Here is a 17,213-nt window from a genome sequence, read left to right on the forward strand (position 1 = left end):
TTTTTTATCATCTTACCTTAATACTTTTTTGAACAGAATAATGAGACAAATCAACCGGTGTAAAGAAAACACACAATTGTTAAAAAAATTTTTTTTAATTACATGTTACAAAATTGTGTTTTCTTTACACCGGTTGATTAGTATCATTATTCTGTTCAAAAAAGTATTAAGGTAAGATGATAAAAAATGAATATTTTACAAGATATTTTGTAATTTATGTCAAAATATTGGAACTTTCAAACCTTAATAAAAATAAACTTTCAAACCTTAATAACTCAAAAAGATCTTAATAAAAAAATACTTTATTATAGCGTTTTGGAAAGCTCTCGAGGTCAGCTACAAGAATATGTAATAAAAAATAGGGGATGCCATTTTAAAAAATTGGTGTGACATTTATGTGACCTTCAAATAATTCTTCAAGGTCAAACCTATGGCCCCCTCGGAACCAAACAACTTTTGTCTGAAACATTTTTTATTATTTCGCTTACCGGTCGAGTTATTCTCCATTAAAGGTTAAAATGGTCCACCCTGTATAAAGGTGTTAAATACACGAACATCTACCCTCTGCAAAAATAAGGTCCGCACGCGCGAGCATTCGTGTTTTGCGGACAATCGTCCAGCACCACCTCAAAGTCCTGGCCTATCTTCCTCCACTCGCGCAAATGCAGATCGCGGGCCAAGTCCTTAAAGAATTCCTGAGGACGATCGTCGTCGACCATAGTAGACAAGTAGTCTGTACTCTCGACTAGTGCACTATCGTCTACAATTAAATGCGTAATTCGGTAACAGGGTGAACAGAATGAATAAGATTCGACGTGAATTGTACGCGACGATACACAGATATTGTGACAAACCTACAACTCCAAGTGCAGACGTGTCGACGTCGCGCTGCCTCCAGGTAACGAAAACTCCGCCCAGCAATCCATGCAGAAACACAACGTCCATCTTCGTTGCCGGGTGAACTCTGTGCAGAGGATGAAGAAGATAAACGCTCTGCGAATACTTTGCTCTCTCATTCCTCTCGGTATCCAGATTCACCAACGCGCTGATCGCCTGTGACGACAGACGAATGTCGTCGCTGTGGGACCAACGCGACAATATGCCAATCCATCCTTGAAACAGTTATGCCAATGATGCAATAATATATCGCGGAGGTATCAAGTCTGTCTTACCGGATTCGTAGATAGTCTCCAGGTATTCGGAATGAAGGGACATGTTGGACAATATCCTCGCGAGCAGTATGCATATTTCTACGTCGTCGCTGAAAACTTTCTGTATCGCTGTCAATATCGGCAAGGCTCCGGCATTGATCAAGTCTAAAATTCCAGAATTAAACAGGAGATACAGGGAGTCAGCCTATAGAATCGTGCAGAATGTATGTCTCACGTTTGCTGTACTGTTCCACGGAGGAATGATGGCAGATTGCACGAACGCAGCTCTTGAGCAACTCGTCATCCCGAACTGTCGTCGTATTCATAGAAAGACCCACGCTTGTCAGGTCGTGATCGAACCATTCTACAAGATACTGTACATCAAACGGTTACAGCATCGATTATTTACAATTGCAATACTGCAATTGGCCGATTTTATTGCAACATTTCAGACTATGATTTAGGAATAATTCAATTTTTTTGCAGATATTTATATCTCCGAAGATTTAAGTAATTTTCACTTCAATTAATTACGTTTACAGGTTTGCTTTTATATACATTCAATTTTTAAATACTCACTCGATGCGAATCCTTGAACATTTTACTGAGGAATTGCGTGAGGCAGAGATGCGTGTTGCCGCATAGAGAGTTCAGACTCAACAGCAGCGAATGCACCTTTTCTAGTATGTCCTACAAAAGATAACCTTGCTTTACACAAATGTAATTCTACAATTGGAGAATATGTGCAGGCACGCAGTATGCATTTTATCCTGCAAATACGCATACTTGAAAAATGTTAAAATTGCAATAAATCAAAGGTCAAAGTTGAAAGAATCACCACATACACTTAAACTGTATTGCACGTGATAATACGGTGGTTGTAAAAAGAACAGCAAATTAATATTTGGCATTCTCGCGAGAGCCACCGCTGTTTTAGCATCCATCATCTGCGCCAAGTGGCAATACTGCCAATCTGAAAGATTTCCATTCTATAGAAACACTGCATGGATCTAACATCTGTTTAAGGTTTCAACGTTTCGTTCTGAGCGCGAACAAGTTGCAATCAACGTCAGGGAAACGTTGCGATGTTTGCACCTACCCTTTAAATGCGAAAGAGAACCAAGCACAGTCACGGCTTTATATCGCTCGTTTCTGTCCCCATGTTGCGCCATATACAGCAACTTATAGGCGAGCGTGTGATTCTTCATCTCCCACCATCTGGCCAGGGTGTCGCTGAGGCCACTCGACCTCTCCGACGCAGGTGGTCCATGCAGATCCTCGTCCTTCCTGAACATGAAGATGTCTGGAACCAGAGGAGCAACAATCAAGTTCACCCATCTGTCAGGGACGACGCGCACGTTGTGCCACGTCCGATGTCTTAGGGTCTATCCAGACAATCTTGCGTAGCGCATAAACGTATGCGTAAGGAATCCGCTTGGGCCGTGAGTGCACGCGTAATGAAATGAACAGTCAATTAATTTATACGTGCGCTTGTGCACCTATGCAAGTTTGGCAGAGAACAATCCGCTTAAGACTGTCTCAGTCGTAGACGTAGGGCAAGGCAGAGAGAAACGTAAGTCGTGAAAGGCTATTGTATACGATTTACGTTTCTCTCTGCCTTGCCCTACGTCTACGACTGAGTGTCCTCTGCCATCGGCCTTAGTCTGGACAGACCCTTACCTTTGAACTGAGGATCGTCGACGTAGATGTACTGCGCGCGGGTCTGCTCCAAGTTTAGCACGCTCGTGTTGAAAGCCGAGCGCACGATCTGCGATATCTGCCGCAGCTGATACAGGAACCAGCAGCTTCTGCGCGAGACAACAATTCCGAGTTACAGCACGGGGATACTCGACGCGACGTCGACCTTGGTCTCGAGTCACCTTGGAGTCACTTACCCGAGCGCGACGACGCAGATACCGCTGGTCTTCAGGTAGTACGCGTAGCCTCTCGACGCCCGCATCGCGCGCGACTTGCCAACTCTCCACTCGTCAACGATTGCCGACGAGGCGGAATCTAGTGCCGTCTCGCGAGTCTCACATTTTAAACTTTGAAACACGTCTCGCGTCGAACCGCTGTGGCACGCGCCGAAAAACGCGAAGCCGCGTTCGAAAGCGGGCCCTGATTGGCGCGTCCGCGAGGCGCGCGCCAATCACGGGCGAGTCGCGCGACCGTCGCGCGACTTCAAGCTCTTGACAGCTTGTCCAATGTCCTGTCTCTTCGCCCCACCTTTCTCGCCTTCTTTCTTCAAGATTCTCGGAGTGATGAAATTTTGTGTTAGACTTTTAAACTTAATTCCAATGATACCACGCTGTGCTCCGATTTCGTCTGATTAGTGGAAACTAGTCGGCCTGTACATAAAAGCTACATAATTTGTATATTACACAAATGTTTTTATGTATTGACAGTTCTGGGAGAGCAAACGGTGCAAAGAGGATCCTAAAGTCATCTGTGTTACCGACACATTCGAATATAATTTTTGCGCTGGTAAATCTTTTTGTTAGCTTTTATGCACAAAATAATGCCGGGATAGGTTGCGGACCGCATAGCAGAACATTTTCATACTTAAAACACTCAGGTGAGAAGTCTTATAATGATAAAGATATTGGCAAGGATTGGAAAGTTACTTTTTAAAAGTAACTATAAGTTACCGTTACTCGTTACAGAATTAAAAAAGTAACTAGTTACCGTTACTACCTTTGACTATATAATCATATAGTTATTATACATATAGTCAAAGGTTACTACTATTTAAAAAGTAACGATTCGTTCCTTTTTTTCGTTACTTTTAATGCCAAAACGAAGTAAGAGATAAGAGTAAATAAGAAATAAATTTGTTCTTAAAATGCAACTACAAGGATTATTATATTAGGATTTTGATTATAGAATTGTTTGGATAAGATTACCGCTATCGTCGCTGTATCCTCCCATACAGCACGCATGTCTAAAAGACATCTTTAAGACATCTTTAAGTCGTCTTTTAGACATACATATCTAAAAGACGTCTTAAAAACGTACCCACACAGCACAGAAAGTTTGCAGGAAGATTGCAGAAATGTTACATTGCAAGATTGCAATATTGCAGCAACGTTGCGCAACATTGCCATGCTGCAACGTTTCTGGAGGGTTGCAGCAACGTTGAAATGTCCGCCCTCAGAGAGATTGCAGTGCAACATTATAGCAATGTTGCAGTGCAATATTTTTGGAATAATTCCCACACAGCACAGAAAGATTGCAGGAAGATTGCAGAAATGTTACATTGCAAGATTGCAATATTGCAGCAACGTTGCGCAACATTGCTGCAACGTTTCTGGAGGGTTGCAGCAACGTTGAAATGTCCGCCCTCAGAGAGATTGCAGTGCAACATTGTAGCAATGTTGCAGTGCAATATTTTTGGAATAATTTGTCGTTGTTGTACAATAAGCAGAGAATTTACTAATTACATACATATGCATCCGGGCCTTTTTCAATACACGGCAAGCTATTGCGAAGCAACCTAAGGAGATAATGTCGCTTCGCAATAGATGGAGATTGCGAGCAACACCGCACTGATCAAGTACTTAATATAATTCGCGCATTATTGGTATATCAACGAAAATAACATTATAAAATTCTCGTAATTAGATAATTTTTTAAAATAGAAAATATATTTTCATTATTTTTGAAACATTGCTGCAATATTGCTATCGAAAGTTTGCAATTTTATATCCCTGCGATGTCTCTGCAAGATTGCAAGTTTCTGCAATGTAACTGCAACCATCTGTTATATGGGATTCGAATGTGTCGGTAAAACAGATGACTTTAGGATCCTCTCTCTTTGCGTCTATAAGAAACATTCTATTTTGTAGCCAATAAATACGTTCAAAAGATTTGTTGCAAGTTGATAAATTGCACATTATATATGTTGTACGATCGTACGTTGTCGATTTTTCTTAAATTTTTAAAGCGAATGTTTCTAGACGCGAAGAGCATTTTCCCCCACTTAACGCACGATAGCCAAAAACGAATTGCCACGCGCGAAGAAATGCAAAGATCAGCTTCCGCGATAAACATTAAATAGATACCAAAAAAAAGGAAACAGGAGGGCGATTTATAATCTAATAAGGTAAAGTCAACCTCGCGCGTCCATGTTTCTCCGCTTTTCCTGGTACATACACCCCTGCTGCCTGCGCGTCGCTGACGGAGGCCAACGGCCGGTGGGAAGCGGGTCTTTCGGCGCCGGAGCGACCCGTCCTGGTCGGGACGTCTCCTCGCCGAGCGGTGCGCGAGCCCAGGTCGCCCACGTCGACCTCGTTGAATGAGAGACGCGCGCGTGCACGATGAGCAACCGCTGTCAGCAGTGATCGCAGCCGGCGCCGCGCGACGACATGGCGACCGTCAAGGTGACGGAGCAGAAGGTTATACTGTGCGGCGAGTACGGCGTCGGCAAGACGTCGATTTTCCGGCGCTTCGCCAACAACACGTTCGTCGCCAGCAGCGACCGCAAGTCGACTCTGGGCCTCGACAACATCGACAAGGAGTACGTCGTCGAGGACCGACGAATACGCGTGAGTGTCGGCTCGTCGTGTCTACGTACGTGGGTGTATTGTTATGTGGGTCAGTCGCTTTCTTGCGCGAGCGGTGCGTCGACCACTTTGGAAAATTCCGCCCGCCCGCCGCCGTTTTTCCCCTTTGTCGATCGTTGCGTGTCGCGCCACGAAGTCGCAAGACTTGTCTCTCGCCTCACTGGCTTCCCCGCAGAATCGAGCTACGTGCGTTGAAACCTTCTCTCGAGTGCGACGGACTGAAATCAGTAAGCGAAAGTAGATGATGGAGCGTCTGGTTTTTGCACGTTAAACACTTAGATATTGATGTATTCAATACGAGGCTCCGGAATTCTTACTTCATTTAACTGACGCTTGCACACGGCGTATGAGTGTACATTGTTGACGAAAGCTCTGAGGCCTGGTTTCACAAACGCTGTTTAACTTTAGGCTCAGCTTAATCTATTCCTTGTCTCTTTCCGGCTGTTACTTTAGAAAGAGACAAACGTGAATTAAGAGATGGACAAGGATCGATTTAAGATTTCGTACGTCGACGAGGCAACCGACCCATCGTGTCTGTGCCAATCTGCGTAATTAATATTCGCGAACACGACGTCCAGTCTTGGAGAAGCTCCGAGGCTTAATGCGGATTGTAAGAGACGCGGCATGGTAAAACTTAGACCTGACGTCCCTGACTCTTGTGCTGTTCTTTTTATTCTTCTCAGCTGCAACTATGGGACACCGGCGGTATGGAAAGAGTGGCGTCCGTCACCTCGAGCTACTACAAGTTCGCCGAGGCCGCCATCCTGGTGTTCGCCCTGGATAACTCGACGTCGTTCCATCTGCTGTCCCAGCATCTGCTCGACATAGTCACGTATGCGGAGAACGCAAAGATATTCCTTTGCGGTAACAAGAGCGACTTGGAGAGCGTCGCGCCGCAAGTCACGGACGCGGAGATGGAACAATTCTGGTACTCGCGTTGCTTTCAACAGTTTCTTAATATGCTGCTTTTACATACAATTTTATATAAAAAAAATCTTGTAGCGAACAATGTCACAATCTGATCTCCGGGATATACAAAACGTCGTGCAAAACCGGCGAAGGCGTGAACGAGATGTTCGAGGATATAGCGCAGCATCTGGTCGAGGCTAATCGGTCGCGAATGGAGCTCCACGAGATGGACAAGGATCGATTTAAGATCTCGTACGTCGACGAGGCGACCGACCCATCGTGTCTGTGCTAATCTGCGTAATTTAATATTCGCGAATACGACGTCCAGTCTTCGAGAGTCTCCGAGGCTCGATGCGGATTGTAAGAGAAACGGGCGGCGGAGTAAAATCTTTTGTATCGAGCCCTTGTCACGCGTGACTTTCCTATGAGGGAAAGTTGCGTCTCGCGGAGAAAGAGATAGAGGAAGAGGGAGAGTGCGTGGCACGATCGGATCGGGTCCAGGACACGCGACAGCTGAAGCTCTCTCTCAACTGAAAATTTTATTACACATTTGCGAAATTAGATCCTACTCGACTAGGCTTGACCTGCTAATGTGATTTACGATCGGTATTATATTATACACTTGATCAATATACATGCTAAATATACTTAAGTTTTTAAAGACTACACGATAACACAAGGCACTAGTGCTGCGTCCATTTGATAGTCTTCAGGTCGATACCATCCTGCACCATCTCCCACAGTGGGCTGCGGGAAAACGAGGATATTAGGATTTTGGTACACGTTTCCGCGTAACGTCCCGGCTGATAAGTGTACAATAGAGAAACAGAGACGTCCAGCGATAAAGCTATTCCCTCCGAGAAACGAGATTACAACCGTTGCCAAGTCGTCAACGCCAAATCGTGTAACGCGTACGCGTTTGAAAAGTAGAGTTAAATAGGACCGTTACAATATAAATGAAACAAACGACGAAATGCGAAATTGTATACAACGGTGCGTGAATTCACATTTTAGATTATTATTGGGATACCGACATCTTGCGCGGGCCGAGAGGCGTTCTCGTTTGTTTGATTTGCAAAAGTGGGCCCTCCGTCGCGAAACAAACGTTTGTACGACAACTAACGAATGCGTTACCTCATCTCCCGAAGTCGCGTCACTTGTCGTATCGTACTGGCTGCCGTGTAGTCGATCTCCTCGAACGTTGTAAATCGTCCGATGCCGAACCTAGTTGAACAAGTGAATTATCAGGGTTGGGAAGTAACTCGTTACATGTAACGAAGTTACAGTTACGATTTTCGGTAACTCAAACTTTATTATTTTCTCTCCATCTGTAACTGTAACTTAACTCGGTTACATCTTCTCGATAACTAGCGACTAATTTAATAGTTACATTAAGAGTTACTTTATATGTATTTTAAACCCCCATCGCCTTTATCGACACTAAACAATTCAAGTGCAATTTGATATTTTTATTTTCATTGCAAGAAAGTAACTGCAAAGTAACGATTCGTTATTTTTTTAGTAACTGTAACTAGTTACATTTTTAGCAAAAAAAAACCGTAACTGTAACTAGATACTTTTATAAAGTAACTTTATAAAGTACGAGGGCGAGTCAAAAATTATCCGCACTTCTCGTTCTACAATTTATTTACACAAAAATAGGGGTTCAATATGTACGTCATTTTTCAACATAGTCTCCTCCCTTGGCAATGCACTTGGTCCAGCGGTCCACAAGCGTATTGCTTCCAAAGAAGAAGGTGTATTTCTTCCAAGAAGAAAGCCACTTTTGCACCGCTTCCTGCAAGCCCAGATCTTGCTCCCTCCGACTTTCATCCGTTTCGGCCGCTCAGGGATGCTTTGCGAGGTCGTCAAATTTCTACAGACGTAAACGTGCAGGAAGCGGTGCAAAGGTGGCTTTGCGACCAACCGAAAACCTTCTCGGAAGGTATACGCAAGCTTGTGCACCGCTGGACCAAGTACATTGCCAAGGGAGGAGACTATGTTGAAAAATGACGTACATATTGAACTCCTATTTTTGTGTAAATAAATTGTAGAACGAAAAGTGCGGATAATTGCTGACCCTCGTAACTTTCCCAGCTCTGTAAGTTATATATAGCGATAGAGATACGAAGCCATTGTTACTGCTTGTCAGCAAAGTTCCTGTCTCAAAGTGTATACCTGATGCTGGAATGCGCCAGATCCTCCGAGGCGCCGATCGCTCTCAGCACGTAGCTGGGCTCCAAACTCGCGCTGGTGCAAGCCGAGCCGCTGCTCAGCGCCACGTCCTTCAGAGCCATCAGCAGCGATTCGCCCTCGACGCACGCGAACGACAGGTTCACGCAGCCGGGATACCAGGCGACGGGATCGCCGTTTCGCACCACTTGCGGCAACTTCGACATTATCTTCTCGATCAGGTGATTCGACAGCGTATTGATGTATCTGTGATCGTACTGGAAAATACAGTGCCGATTTTAATACACTGAACAAGTCGTGCGCAGCGGGGAAACTCCCTCACTCACGTCCATCTCCGTCTGCGCCAGCTCGCAAGCGGCGCCCAATCCTACGGCCAGGGGTGCCGGCACGGTGCCGCTTCTCATTCCCCTCTCTTGACCGCCGCCGCTCTGCAACGGCTCCACGCGCACCCGCGGCTTTTTTCTGACGTAAAGGGCTCCGATACCTTGATGGCAAAATAGATCAAGACTGTAGACACATCGCTTTCTTATGAACGTAAACTAATTTTGATAACTTCTTGCAAATGAAAATTGTGGGCAAGATTACATATTATGACTGATAAAAACAAGTGATATTTTTTATTATATCTACTGAGGCGACATATAGAACAATAAATTGTCTTCTCAGAATAAATTTTATGTATGATAAAAGCATTACCTTTCGGGCCGTACAGCTTGTGACCGCTGATAGACATAAGATCGATATTCATGGCGTCAACGTCGATTGGTACTTTGCCTATAGCTTGCGCAGCATCCGTGTGGAAGAAAACCTTTTTCTTCCTGTATAATCGAAGAACAAGTGAATCTAAATCTCCTTGTGTCCACGATCCAAGAACTGTGTCAAAGTTCTAGTTTTGAAAAATGTGTAGCCAATCAACTTGCATCTCTTACGGAAAAGCTGCATGTTGATTGGCTACAGATCTCTCAGAATTAGAACTTGGATCAAGTTCTAGCATCGAGAACATAGGCCTTAAGAGATGACTATAACGGAATAATTTTAGCATAAAAATTCCGATACTCGCCTACAAATGGCGCCAATCTCTGCGATGGGCTGCTTCACGCCAATCTCGTTATTCACCATCATTACGGAGACCAGCGCCGTGGACGGTCCAATGGCCGCTTCCAGTTCGTCAAGGTCGACGAGGCCGTTCGACTTGACGGAGATGTAAGTCACGTCGAAACCTTCCGCTTCAAGGGCTCTACAGGAATCCAGCACGCACTTGTGCTCCTAGAAACAAGCAACGACTTGTAGACTCGCGTTCATCAGAGAGGAGCAAACTTGCCACGAAAGACTCCTCACTGTCTGGGTCGTCACAATGTGATTTTTTCTGGACTTGTAGAACCTCGCTACGCCCTTCACGGCGATGTTGTTGCACTCCGTCGCTCCGGACGTGAACACCACTTCCTTCTTCTCCGCCCCAATCAGATCCGCGACTTGCTGTTGAAAACAGGCGGGTGAGCCTCCGAGTCGTGCAACGAACCGTTAAAACCTTCAGGCCTAGGATACCAACCTGGCGCGCGTGCTCGACCGCCGCTTCCGTTTCCCAGCCGTACATGTGAGTTCTGGAATGTGGGTTGCCGTGGTACACCGTCAGATACGGCATCATCTTGTCCAACACCCGGGGGTCCTGGCAATTCGTCACTTTGTACAATTATCTATGCGTGGATTGCGCGAATCGTATCGTACGACGTAACACCTCGGACTTACCAGCGGAGTGGTGGCCTGGGCGTCCAAGTAAAGAGCCCTACCCTCCATCGGGCCCTTCTTATACTCGTCCGTGATGGGAGCTACGTGGAAACGAGCGGTCGTTATTAAAAATGACCAGGCAAATCGAGTCGACAACACTCACATTCGTACTCGGTGACCTCCGACGATCGCTGGCCGCACGTCGTGTGTAGATTGCGATCCTTGGCGCGACGCAGCGCGAGGACCAAGCCCCTCCTCGACCAAAACATCTTAATCGTCTGCCGTGTCAGAAAGGTAAGCCACGCACGCCGAGTGCTCGCATGTTCTAACCTGGTAAACACAGCACCAGCCGCGCTCTCCACCAAAATAACAGCGAAGCTGACCGGGGAATTCTGGGCCCTAGGATACGAACGTTCTTTCGCGCGCCGATTGGCTGCCGGGAGACAAAGGTCCTCGCAGCGTCAGAAATTTCCCTATCGGACAGCCAATCGGAGGACGCGTCGAGCCGCCACGTGCTGCGGCGCGAACATGACGAACGCAAAAATTCTTTCGATCGATTCTGCAAAGAAGTCCGCTGTGTGCGATTCTCGTTTACAGTTGGAGGGAAGATTTTCGGCGTCCTTGCCCGCGTATGGACATTCGATGACGCGAATATCCATTTTAACGTATGATTGAATCAGAAGCGATTGTTGACTTCTTTGCATTCCTCTTATACTTTTATTTGTCATAGATAAACGTATTGCATCGTACACAGTGTTTTACGTAGATAAAGTTGAAATCATCTAGATGAAGATAAGATAAGACATAAAATTGTATCTTAGATAAGATATAGATTATTTATTTCTAGTTTATGTAGATAATAGATGAAATTATAAGCATTTTATCTAGATGATTTCAAGATAACATTGCTTTAAAAAGTAATTAAAGAAAAAATAAAAACAATTATATTTCTAAATCTATTAAAAAAGCAGGATTATATTTAATTGGCTTGTAAAAGAATAATGTACAATTACATTTATAAAAATATTGCAATAGTTGTGCACAATGTATTGAGAAAATTTAATTTACATATCAAAAATTACAAATATTCTAACAGATAATGCTACAAATTTTAATGCTAAATCATTTAGATGCTTTAGCATCACATATGAAAATTGTGATCAAAATTGACTCACGTTAGAAGCAAATAAAGATTTGAACAGTATGGAATAGTGTGAATCAGATATTGAAACTAATAAATTTGAAATATTAATTTCTTCAAATACTAATAATGTTGTACATGGAAATGATAATTGTTTGTATGAATTTCGGATAAACTAGGAAATGAAATTATTTACCAATGATAAATAATGGGTTAAACCTAGCCACGAAATACTGAGTTCTGCTGAATATGCAACCATTATCTTAGATAATTTTAGACAGATAACGTATTTTTAAGTCTAAGATAAAGATGTAGATAATACGTTTCATTCTTATCTAGATAAAGATGAGATAAGGAAACAGCCTTATCTAGATGATCATCTAGATCATTTCATCTAGATAACAGAAAACACTGATCGTACATATAATGCAACTTGTAATCTTACATGTATTTGAAACCTACGAAACATCCCATGTCGAAATGACATTAAAATTATCTCGAATTCTCTCAGAATTATCTTACGTTTTTTTTTACATAAAGAGAATATGACACTAACATGTGTGGCGTCATAAACTAGCCAATCTAGACAGCACAGAGAATAGAAGAATTCTTTTCGAATGGCCGAATTACAAGATGAATTCTTCTTCCATCTCAGCTCTAAACATATCCTTGACAGTTCAAAAAGAATTTTGCTGAAAGAACTGGTGGCTTTTGTGCACAAAAACCACCAATTCTTCTTCGGATACGAAAGCAATTATTTCCAGAATAATTTTACTTCCATAAGAAGTCGCATACTTGTATGGAATGCTCTTACTCTTCGACACCAGAAGAGAATTCTTTTGAGTTCACTTCAAACAGATTGATACGCGGAGAATTTAGAAACGCGTCAATACTTTTTGACTTCGTAACGATCACCCGTGCTCTGGGGATGGAAATAGCGAGAAGAAATTGGAGACTTTCAATACACTCATACTTTTCCGCATTTTCCAAGCATGCTTCTGCGACTGCCTGGCGGACACGTGCCGTCGTAAACGGTTAATGGTATTATCACGAAGGGCGCAGCGTTCACTGGCACACATTGCAACTGGAAAGTGGTCTCGTTCACACCTAATACTCCTTCAGGCGCACACGGGCCGCCTATAGTCCTGAGAGGATAACACGCGCCGTTGTAGGGCACCACGCCGTCCTCCGAGCAAGGGTTCCCCCAGCAACGAGGCAGCGCCTCGTTCCTAGGAAGTACAACGTAACTCCCAGGTGGACAGGGACCCTGCCTGTAGGCCTCGTGGCAGGAATTGCTCAACGGGAAGTACAGGAACCGCGGCCTGCAGTCGCACACCCAGGAATTCGTCGCGCCGCTGCCCGGGTAGAGGAGCATGTTTATCGGGCAACTGTCCGGTATCGACACGGGGATACGATCCGTTATCGCCTGCGAGAATGAGTGTGCATGAGAAGGAGCTCTTCGAAATTCTATATTAATGTCACATACCGTAGAGTTGCCACCGCTGACGTGGGACGTCTCCTCGTCAGTGGGGAATACCAGATCCTGGCCCCATATCATATAATTGTGTACGAGAAATACAATTCCGACGTACAAACGCTTCATCCTCTCTATCAGAACGAAACTGCGCCGTCGAGAAGACTAGAAGTGTCTACAAACTTTGGTGTAGGCGGGGATGGGTGATGCCAGACATAGTTTTGCATAAATTAACATTAATATGTTCCTAACGACTGGGCAGCGGTAAAAATATCTCGACCCGCTTCGAATCTTCCTCCATTCAACGACAAACTAAGAGAGAAAAATATCAGTGAAATATATACTCTGGAAAGAAAGTCCTACAATTGCTAATTATCTAAACAATTATTAGCGTTATAATTGTGCTCTAACAATTACATTTTTTACTCTAATGTATACTTCTAACATTGAGATTTTATGTAGAAATATCAACAATAGGAAAATCTCTTAATGTCGATAACGTTAGGAATTTACATTTTTTTCAACAAGCTGCATATATTTCACGTTACAAAGTTAATTCTTATTTTATGTCTTAAAAAAGCTGCGTAACAATAATACATTTCAGTTGTTTTTAATAATGGTTAGAAATAATTACTATAATTCTTTTTATACATAATGAATTGTTTATTTTAATACCTCAAGCAATTATAAATCGCTGGTTTTGGATATAGTTGCAACATTTTTGGGCATATAAAATTAAGCTAAACGGAATATCCGTTTGTATAAAAAAAAATTACTTGTCGAAGTCATCTAATGTCCACAACTTACATACATTTTCGTACCACGGTATCAAATGTAAAGAATAAATTTGAGCACTAAATGAAACATAGAGATTTCATTAAATCTTGTTACCAAGATCTGCAATATAATTGTTACACATTTGTATATTTAAAAAATACTGATTTAATAAGATCTAGAATAATTTAGGATGCAAATAATTTAAAATAGCATCAATGTGAAAATGGATATTCTCAACGCAGTTGATTAAATATCGATAATACCTTTTTTAAAGCTATTAACAAACGAGACTCGTACACACGCGAATGCTGACACGCTGTTCGGAAATTAATAATCTCGAAAGTTGTCAAATTTCAAGTTTCAGAATAACTTTTCATCGGTATACATACTTCGAATATATAATTTAGTTTCAGATTTACCGATCTTTCGAGAGATTCAAGGAATCCCCCATGTCGGCCGATTGCGATGATTGTTGCTTTTTATGCAACGCCGTCATGTCCAGCATGCCCCCGAAATCGGACTTGACGCTCGATATCGTTAGATCCTCCATTCCTTGATATTCGCCCGGCCTACTGACCTTCGTCAGGTCGGTCTGTGAGTCCAACTTCTTTCGATCGTTCGTGTAATCGTCCACGCCCACCGAGTAATTTCTGCAGGGATCCGACGAGCCGAGGCCCTTGAAGGGCGACGGGATCGCATCGACGGTGACGAAATCACCCGGCTTGCGCTCATTACCGTCCATGTCCTTCGCCGGCGAGATCTTGCCGAGGGGCCCGAACAAGTTTGCGATGTTGCGCATGTACGTGGACGGCGAGGGCGACGAGGTCCGTGTGAAGTCCGCGATGGAGAAGCCCGACAGCTTCGCCAGGTCGGTAGTGGGGAAGTTCGCAAGCTTCGTCAGATCCGAGAACTTGGTGATCTGCTGAGTGATGTCCGCCAGCGGGAAATCGGGATTCGTCGACGTTCTAGACTTGGTGCTGCTGTCGCCAACCAGATTTGGCAACTTGGAGAAGTCCGCGGGCGCGAAGTCGTACTCGCACTTGGTGTTCTTCACCGACACAGTGAGTTCGCCCGACTGGAAGGTCGGTATTATCTCCGACGGCGATATGTGCTTGGAGCCCACGACAGAACTGCTGTCTTTTATCTGTGTGATGGACGCGGCGTCGTTGGAGCCCAGGTTGCCGTCCTTCTTGATGCTGTCCCGGGACGTCGACGGTTGCAACACGAAGGGCTTGGACGTGGGCGTGATTATGGCACCACCGTCAGGCTTGAAGTTGACCGGCGTGAGGAAAACGGCCGCGTTACTGGCCGTGAGGCCTACGCCAGGCGGAACCGGAGGCCCCAGCGACTCCGAGGCAGACACCAACGGAAATTTCATGGTCAGGAACTCGGGCGTGTTGCCATCCTCGGAGCCTGGGCAGATCATCTCTCTGATCGCGTCCCAGTACGAGCTGTTCGATCTGTTTCGACCCGGCAGCTTTGACGCCAGGGAACACTGTTATTGAAATTTTCGATTATTAGTATACAAGATTAACAAGAACTTGCCTGCGTCTGTCGCGAACTGTTAATGTACTCACCCTCAAACGTTCGAGATACGTCGTGTTACCATTAAAATTGGCAGTGAAGTCAATTCCACCCTCGCTCTTATAATATTCTATACATCTTCTCTACAAAGATAATTATTATAAATATCAGTAATCACAATAGCATATCAAGTGTGATCTTCCATAGGATTTGATCACCTCATTTTCGATTTTTTAAACATCTTAAGCCAGCGGCACACGATACTATCTTGCCTACTAGAGTGTTTGCGAGAGTCGATCAGGATTTAGGCTTCAAGTCACCTGATCCAAAACTCTCCATCCTGATTGACTCTCGTAAGCAATCCAATAGGCAGCAAAATAGTATCGCGTGCCGTTTAGCTTTATTCGGTTGCACTTGAATTTACACACGACAGAAATACTGGCACACGAGTTAGCTGTAAAAAAAATACTTACAATCTCCTCCAACGTGTCGTGGGAGAGAAAGTGCTCCTGCGACAGTGTGTAACTAAGAAGCATAGGTCGAGGATACTCGTGGGGTCTGTTCTCGGGCGGTGGCAGAGACCAGAAGACATTGAAATTTGATTCGTAGCAATTGCCATCCGTATTGTAAGGCGCTGCAAAACAGAAGCTAGTAATCACTTGGCTTCCGCATTGTCGTCGCGTGACAGACGCCCGTGAAACACCCACAGCATATCAATCCCACGCACGGTATGTATCCATTGTCGCTGGGCCCCTTCATCTTGATCTGATAGTCCAACTGCGAGTCCACGTCTCTAAGGGAGGGCGACGCGTGGGAGCGCGGATGGGAGTGATACCAGCCTACCAGCGTGACGCGCTTCCACTCCATGGCTCTCGCGATTTCAGCCTCCACCGCCGCCGCGGCTGACTTGTCCTTGCCAGAGTATCGGCACGGAAATGCGCACGTTATGGAAAGATCTACGATAAATGAGAAGCATCAACGACACATTCCAATTATACGCAGGATGAAATAATTATGTGAAACGTACTGTGCGAGTTGATGTCCCAGTGGCCGCCCAGGTAGCCGCAGATCTCCTTGTCCGTCAGGTGACAGTGCAGGTCCACCAGCAGGGCCGCGGTGGTCGTGATCGTCACCAGGAAGGGCTGTATCTTTCCCAGGGTGCTGAATGACGTGAGTTCCACCATCGTGCTCATGTCCCTGCAAAGTGACAGAGTTAGAATGGTCGTGCGAACGTTTCGGACGCGAACAGGCACGATTTCCTCTCTAGGAGAGAGAGAGAGAGAGCCTACATCGCGTGGCTTCGTATCCCCAGATTGGTGTGTTTCACCGGAACCCGCACTATCTGGACCAGCGGATTGATCTGGAACTTATCTCCGCTCTCCTCTGCGACGTCGGTCAGAACCATTTCCATGATTTCAGTAAACTTTCGTAGACCAAACGGCGAAGATGCGGCGTCGCGAAATCCTGCTTCTCTTCCTTTTCTTTTTCTCCCCCTCTACGAGCTACAAACGTCGAAGCAACGGCGCTCGCCTCATCGGGGAATCTCCATCGTCGCGCGTATGTTGTCTCTCAGAAACGCGTCGGCAGATAATCCGCTAACTGGCGTGAATGACGAGTGAATATTCCTGTGACAGGTCGAAGAGACGCTACGTGCGTTCGACAGCGTGATTGACAGCGTTATCACCCAACCCAATCTGACTTGACGGCGCATTGTTGACGAGAGTCTGTTCTTTGTAGGCCCTGGTGAAAATTTTTCG

General features: G+C 44.7%; 5 protein-coding genes across 6 annotated transcripts; 1 reads left to right on the forward strand and 4 right to left on the reverse strand.

Moving 5' to 3' along the window:
* Positions 1 to 451: 451 nt before the first annotated feature.
* Positions 452 to 3,461, reverse strand: LOC105558257 (protein SERAC1-like). The gene is made up of 9 exons (XM_012005842.1): positions 3,047 to 3,461; positions 2,832 to 2,959; positions 2,251 to 2,454; positions 1,997 to 2,124; positions 1,731 to 1,841; positions 1,387 to 1,525; positions 1,173 to 1,316; positions 855 to 1,112; positions 452 to 760 (listed from the first exon to the last, which is right to left on the reverse strand). The coding sequence occupies exons 1-9, from the start codon at positions 3,109 to 3,111 to the stop codon at positions 558 to 560; spliced, it is 1,380 nt and encodes a 459-aa protein (XP_011861232.1). The 5' UTR covers positions 3,112 to 3,461; the 3' UTR covers positions 452 to 557.
* A 1,726-nt stretch (positions 3,462 to 5,187) lies between these two features.
* On the forward strand, positions 5,188 to 7,286 carry LOC105558259 (ras-related protein Rab-6.2). Its single transcript, XM_012005844.1, has 3 exons — positions 5,188 to 5,695; positions 6,397 to 6,641; positions 6,716 to 7,286. The coding sequence occupies exons 1-3, from the start codon at positions 5,516 to 5,518 to the stop codon at positions 6,912 to 6,914; spliced, it is 624 nt and encodes a 207-aa protein (XP_011861234.1). The 5' UTR covers positions 5,188 to 5,515; the 3' UTR covers positions 6,915 to 7,286.
* On the reverse strand, positions 7,143 to 10,927 carry LOC105558258 (cysteine desulfurase, mitochondrial). Its single transcript, XM_012005843.1, has 10 exons — positions 10,704 to 10,927; positions 10,562 to 10,641; positions 10,365 to 10,481; positions 10,154 to 10,291; positions 9,876 to 10,081; positions 9,512 to 9,633; positions 9,142 to 9,299; positions 8,801 to 9,072; positions 7,757 to 7,846; positions 7,143 to 7,369 (listed from the first exon to the last, which is right to left on the reverse strand). Exons 1-10 carry the CDS (start codon positions 10,807 to 10,809, stop codon positions 7,306 to 7,308), a joined length of 1,353 nt encoding a protein of 450 aa, XP_011861233.1. The 5' UTR covers positions 10,810 to 10,927; the 3' UTR covers positions 7,143 to 7,305.
* A 669-nt stretch (positions 10,928 to 11,596) lies between these two features.
* Positions 11,597 to 13,369, reverse strand: LOC105558261. The gene is made up of 2 exons (XM_012005847.1): positions 13,168 to 13,369; positions 11,597 to 13,107 (listed from the first exon to the last, which is right to left on the reverse strand). The coding sequence occupies exons 1-2, from the start codon at positions 13,282 to 13,284 to the stop codon at positions 12,649 to 12,651; spliced, it is 576 nt and encodes a 191-aa protein (XP_011861237.1). The 5' UTR covers positions 13,285 to 13,369; the 3' UTR covers positions 11,597 to 12,648.
* LOC105558260 lies at positions 13,312 to 17,139 on the reverse strand. Of its 2 annotated transcripts, XM_012005845.1 has the most exons (7): positions 16,746 to 17,139; positions 16,484 to 16,653; positions 16,164 to 16,412; positions 15,930 to 16,090; positions 15,510 to 15,599; positions 14,352 to 15,427; positions 13,312 to 13,467 (listed from the first exon to the last, which is right to left on the reverse strand). In XM_012005845.1, exons 1-7 carry the CDS (start codon positions 16,865 to 16,867, stop codon positions 13,392 to 13,394), a joined length of 1,944 nt encoding a protein of 647 aa, XP_011861235.1. In that variant the 5' UTR covers positions 16,868 to 17,139; the 3' UTR covers positions 13,312 to 13,391. The 2 variants fall into 2 exon arrangements, with proteins under 2 accessions (XP_011861235.1, XP_011861236.1); XM_012005846.1 differs by lacking the exon at positions 13,312 to 13,467 and having other exon boundaries at positions 13,795 to 15,427.
* Positions 17,140 to 17,213: the final 74 nt, after the last annotated feature.

This window comes from Vollenhovia emeryi, unplaced genomic scaffold (assembly GCF_000949405.1).
Source record: "Vollenhovia emeryi isolate VEMERY1.0 unplaced genomic scaffold, V.emery_V1.0 DF939361.1, whole genome shotgun sequence".
NCBI lineage: Eukaryota > Metazoa > Arthropoda > Insecta > Hymenoptera > Formicidae > Vollenhovia > Vollenhovia emeryi.

Bases quoted from the DNA above. Each gene is read 5' to 3' on its own strand.
- LOC105558257 (XM_012005842.1), bottom strand. From the start codon at position 3,111: ATGCGGGCGTCGAGAGGCTACGCGTACTACCTGAAGACCAGCGGTATC. The intron at 2,455-2,831 runs GTAAGGGTCTGT...CTCTGGTTCCAG, and splicing joins CGACGATCCTCAGTTCAAAG to ACATCTTCATGTTCAGGAAG. The intron at 761-854 runs GTTTGTCACAAT...ATTTAATTGTAG, and splicing joins GTCTGCACTTGGAGTTGTAG to ACGATAGTGCACTAGTCGAG.
- LOC105558259 (XM_012005844.1), top strand. From the start codon at position 5,516: ATGGCGACCGTCAAGGTGACGGAGCAGAAGGTTATACTGTGCGGCGAG. The intron at 5,696-6,396 runs GTGAGTGTCGGC...TATTCTTCTCAG, and splicing joins TCGAGGACCGACGAATACGC to CTGCAACTATGGGACACCGG. The intron at 6,642-6,715 runs GTACTCGCGTTG...AAAATCTTGTAG, and splicing joins GCGGAGATGGAACAATTCTG to CGAACAATGTCACAATCTGA.
- LOC105558258 (XM_012005843.1), bottom strand. From the start codon at position 10,809: ATGTTTTGGTCGAGGAGGGGCTTGGTCCTCGCGCTGCGTCGCGCCAAG. The intron at 10,642-10,703 runs GTGAGTGTTGTC...GTTTCCACGTAG, and splicing joins GGAGGTCACCGAGTACGAAT to CTCCCATCACGGACGAGTAT. The intron at 7,847-8,800 runs GTATACACTTTG...TTGTTCAACTAG, and splicing joins CTGGCGCATTCCAGCATCAG to GTTCGGCATCGGACGATTTA.
- LOC105558261 (XM_012005847.1), bottom strand. From the start codon at position 13,284: ATGAAGCGTTTGTACGTCGGAATTGTATTTCTCGTACACAATTATATG. The intron at 13,108-13,167 runs GTATGTGACATT...TCATTCTCGCAG, and splicing joins TCAGCGGTGGCAACTCTACG to GCGATAACGGATCGTATCCC.
- LOC105558260 (XM_012005845.1), bottom strand. From the start codon at position 16,867: ATGGAAATGGTTCTGACCGACGTCGCAGAGGAGAGCGGAGATAAGTTC. The intron at 16,654-16,745 runs GTAGGCTCTCTC...GTCACTTTGCAG, and splicing joins GGGATACGAAGCCACGCGAT to GGACATGAGCACGATGGTGG. The intron at 16,091-16,163 runs GTGGGTGTTTCA...TCTGTTTTGCAG, and splicing joins GTGCGTGGGATTGATATGCT to CGCCTTACAATACGGATGGC.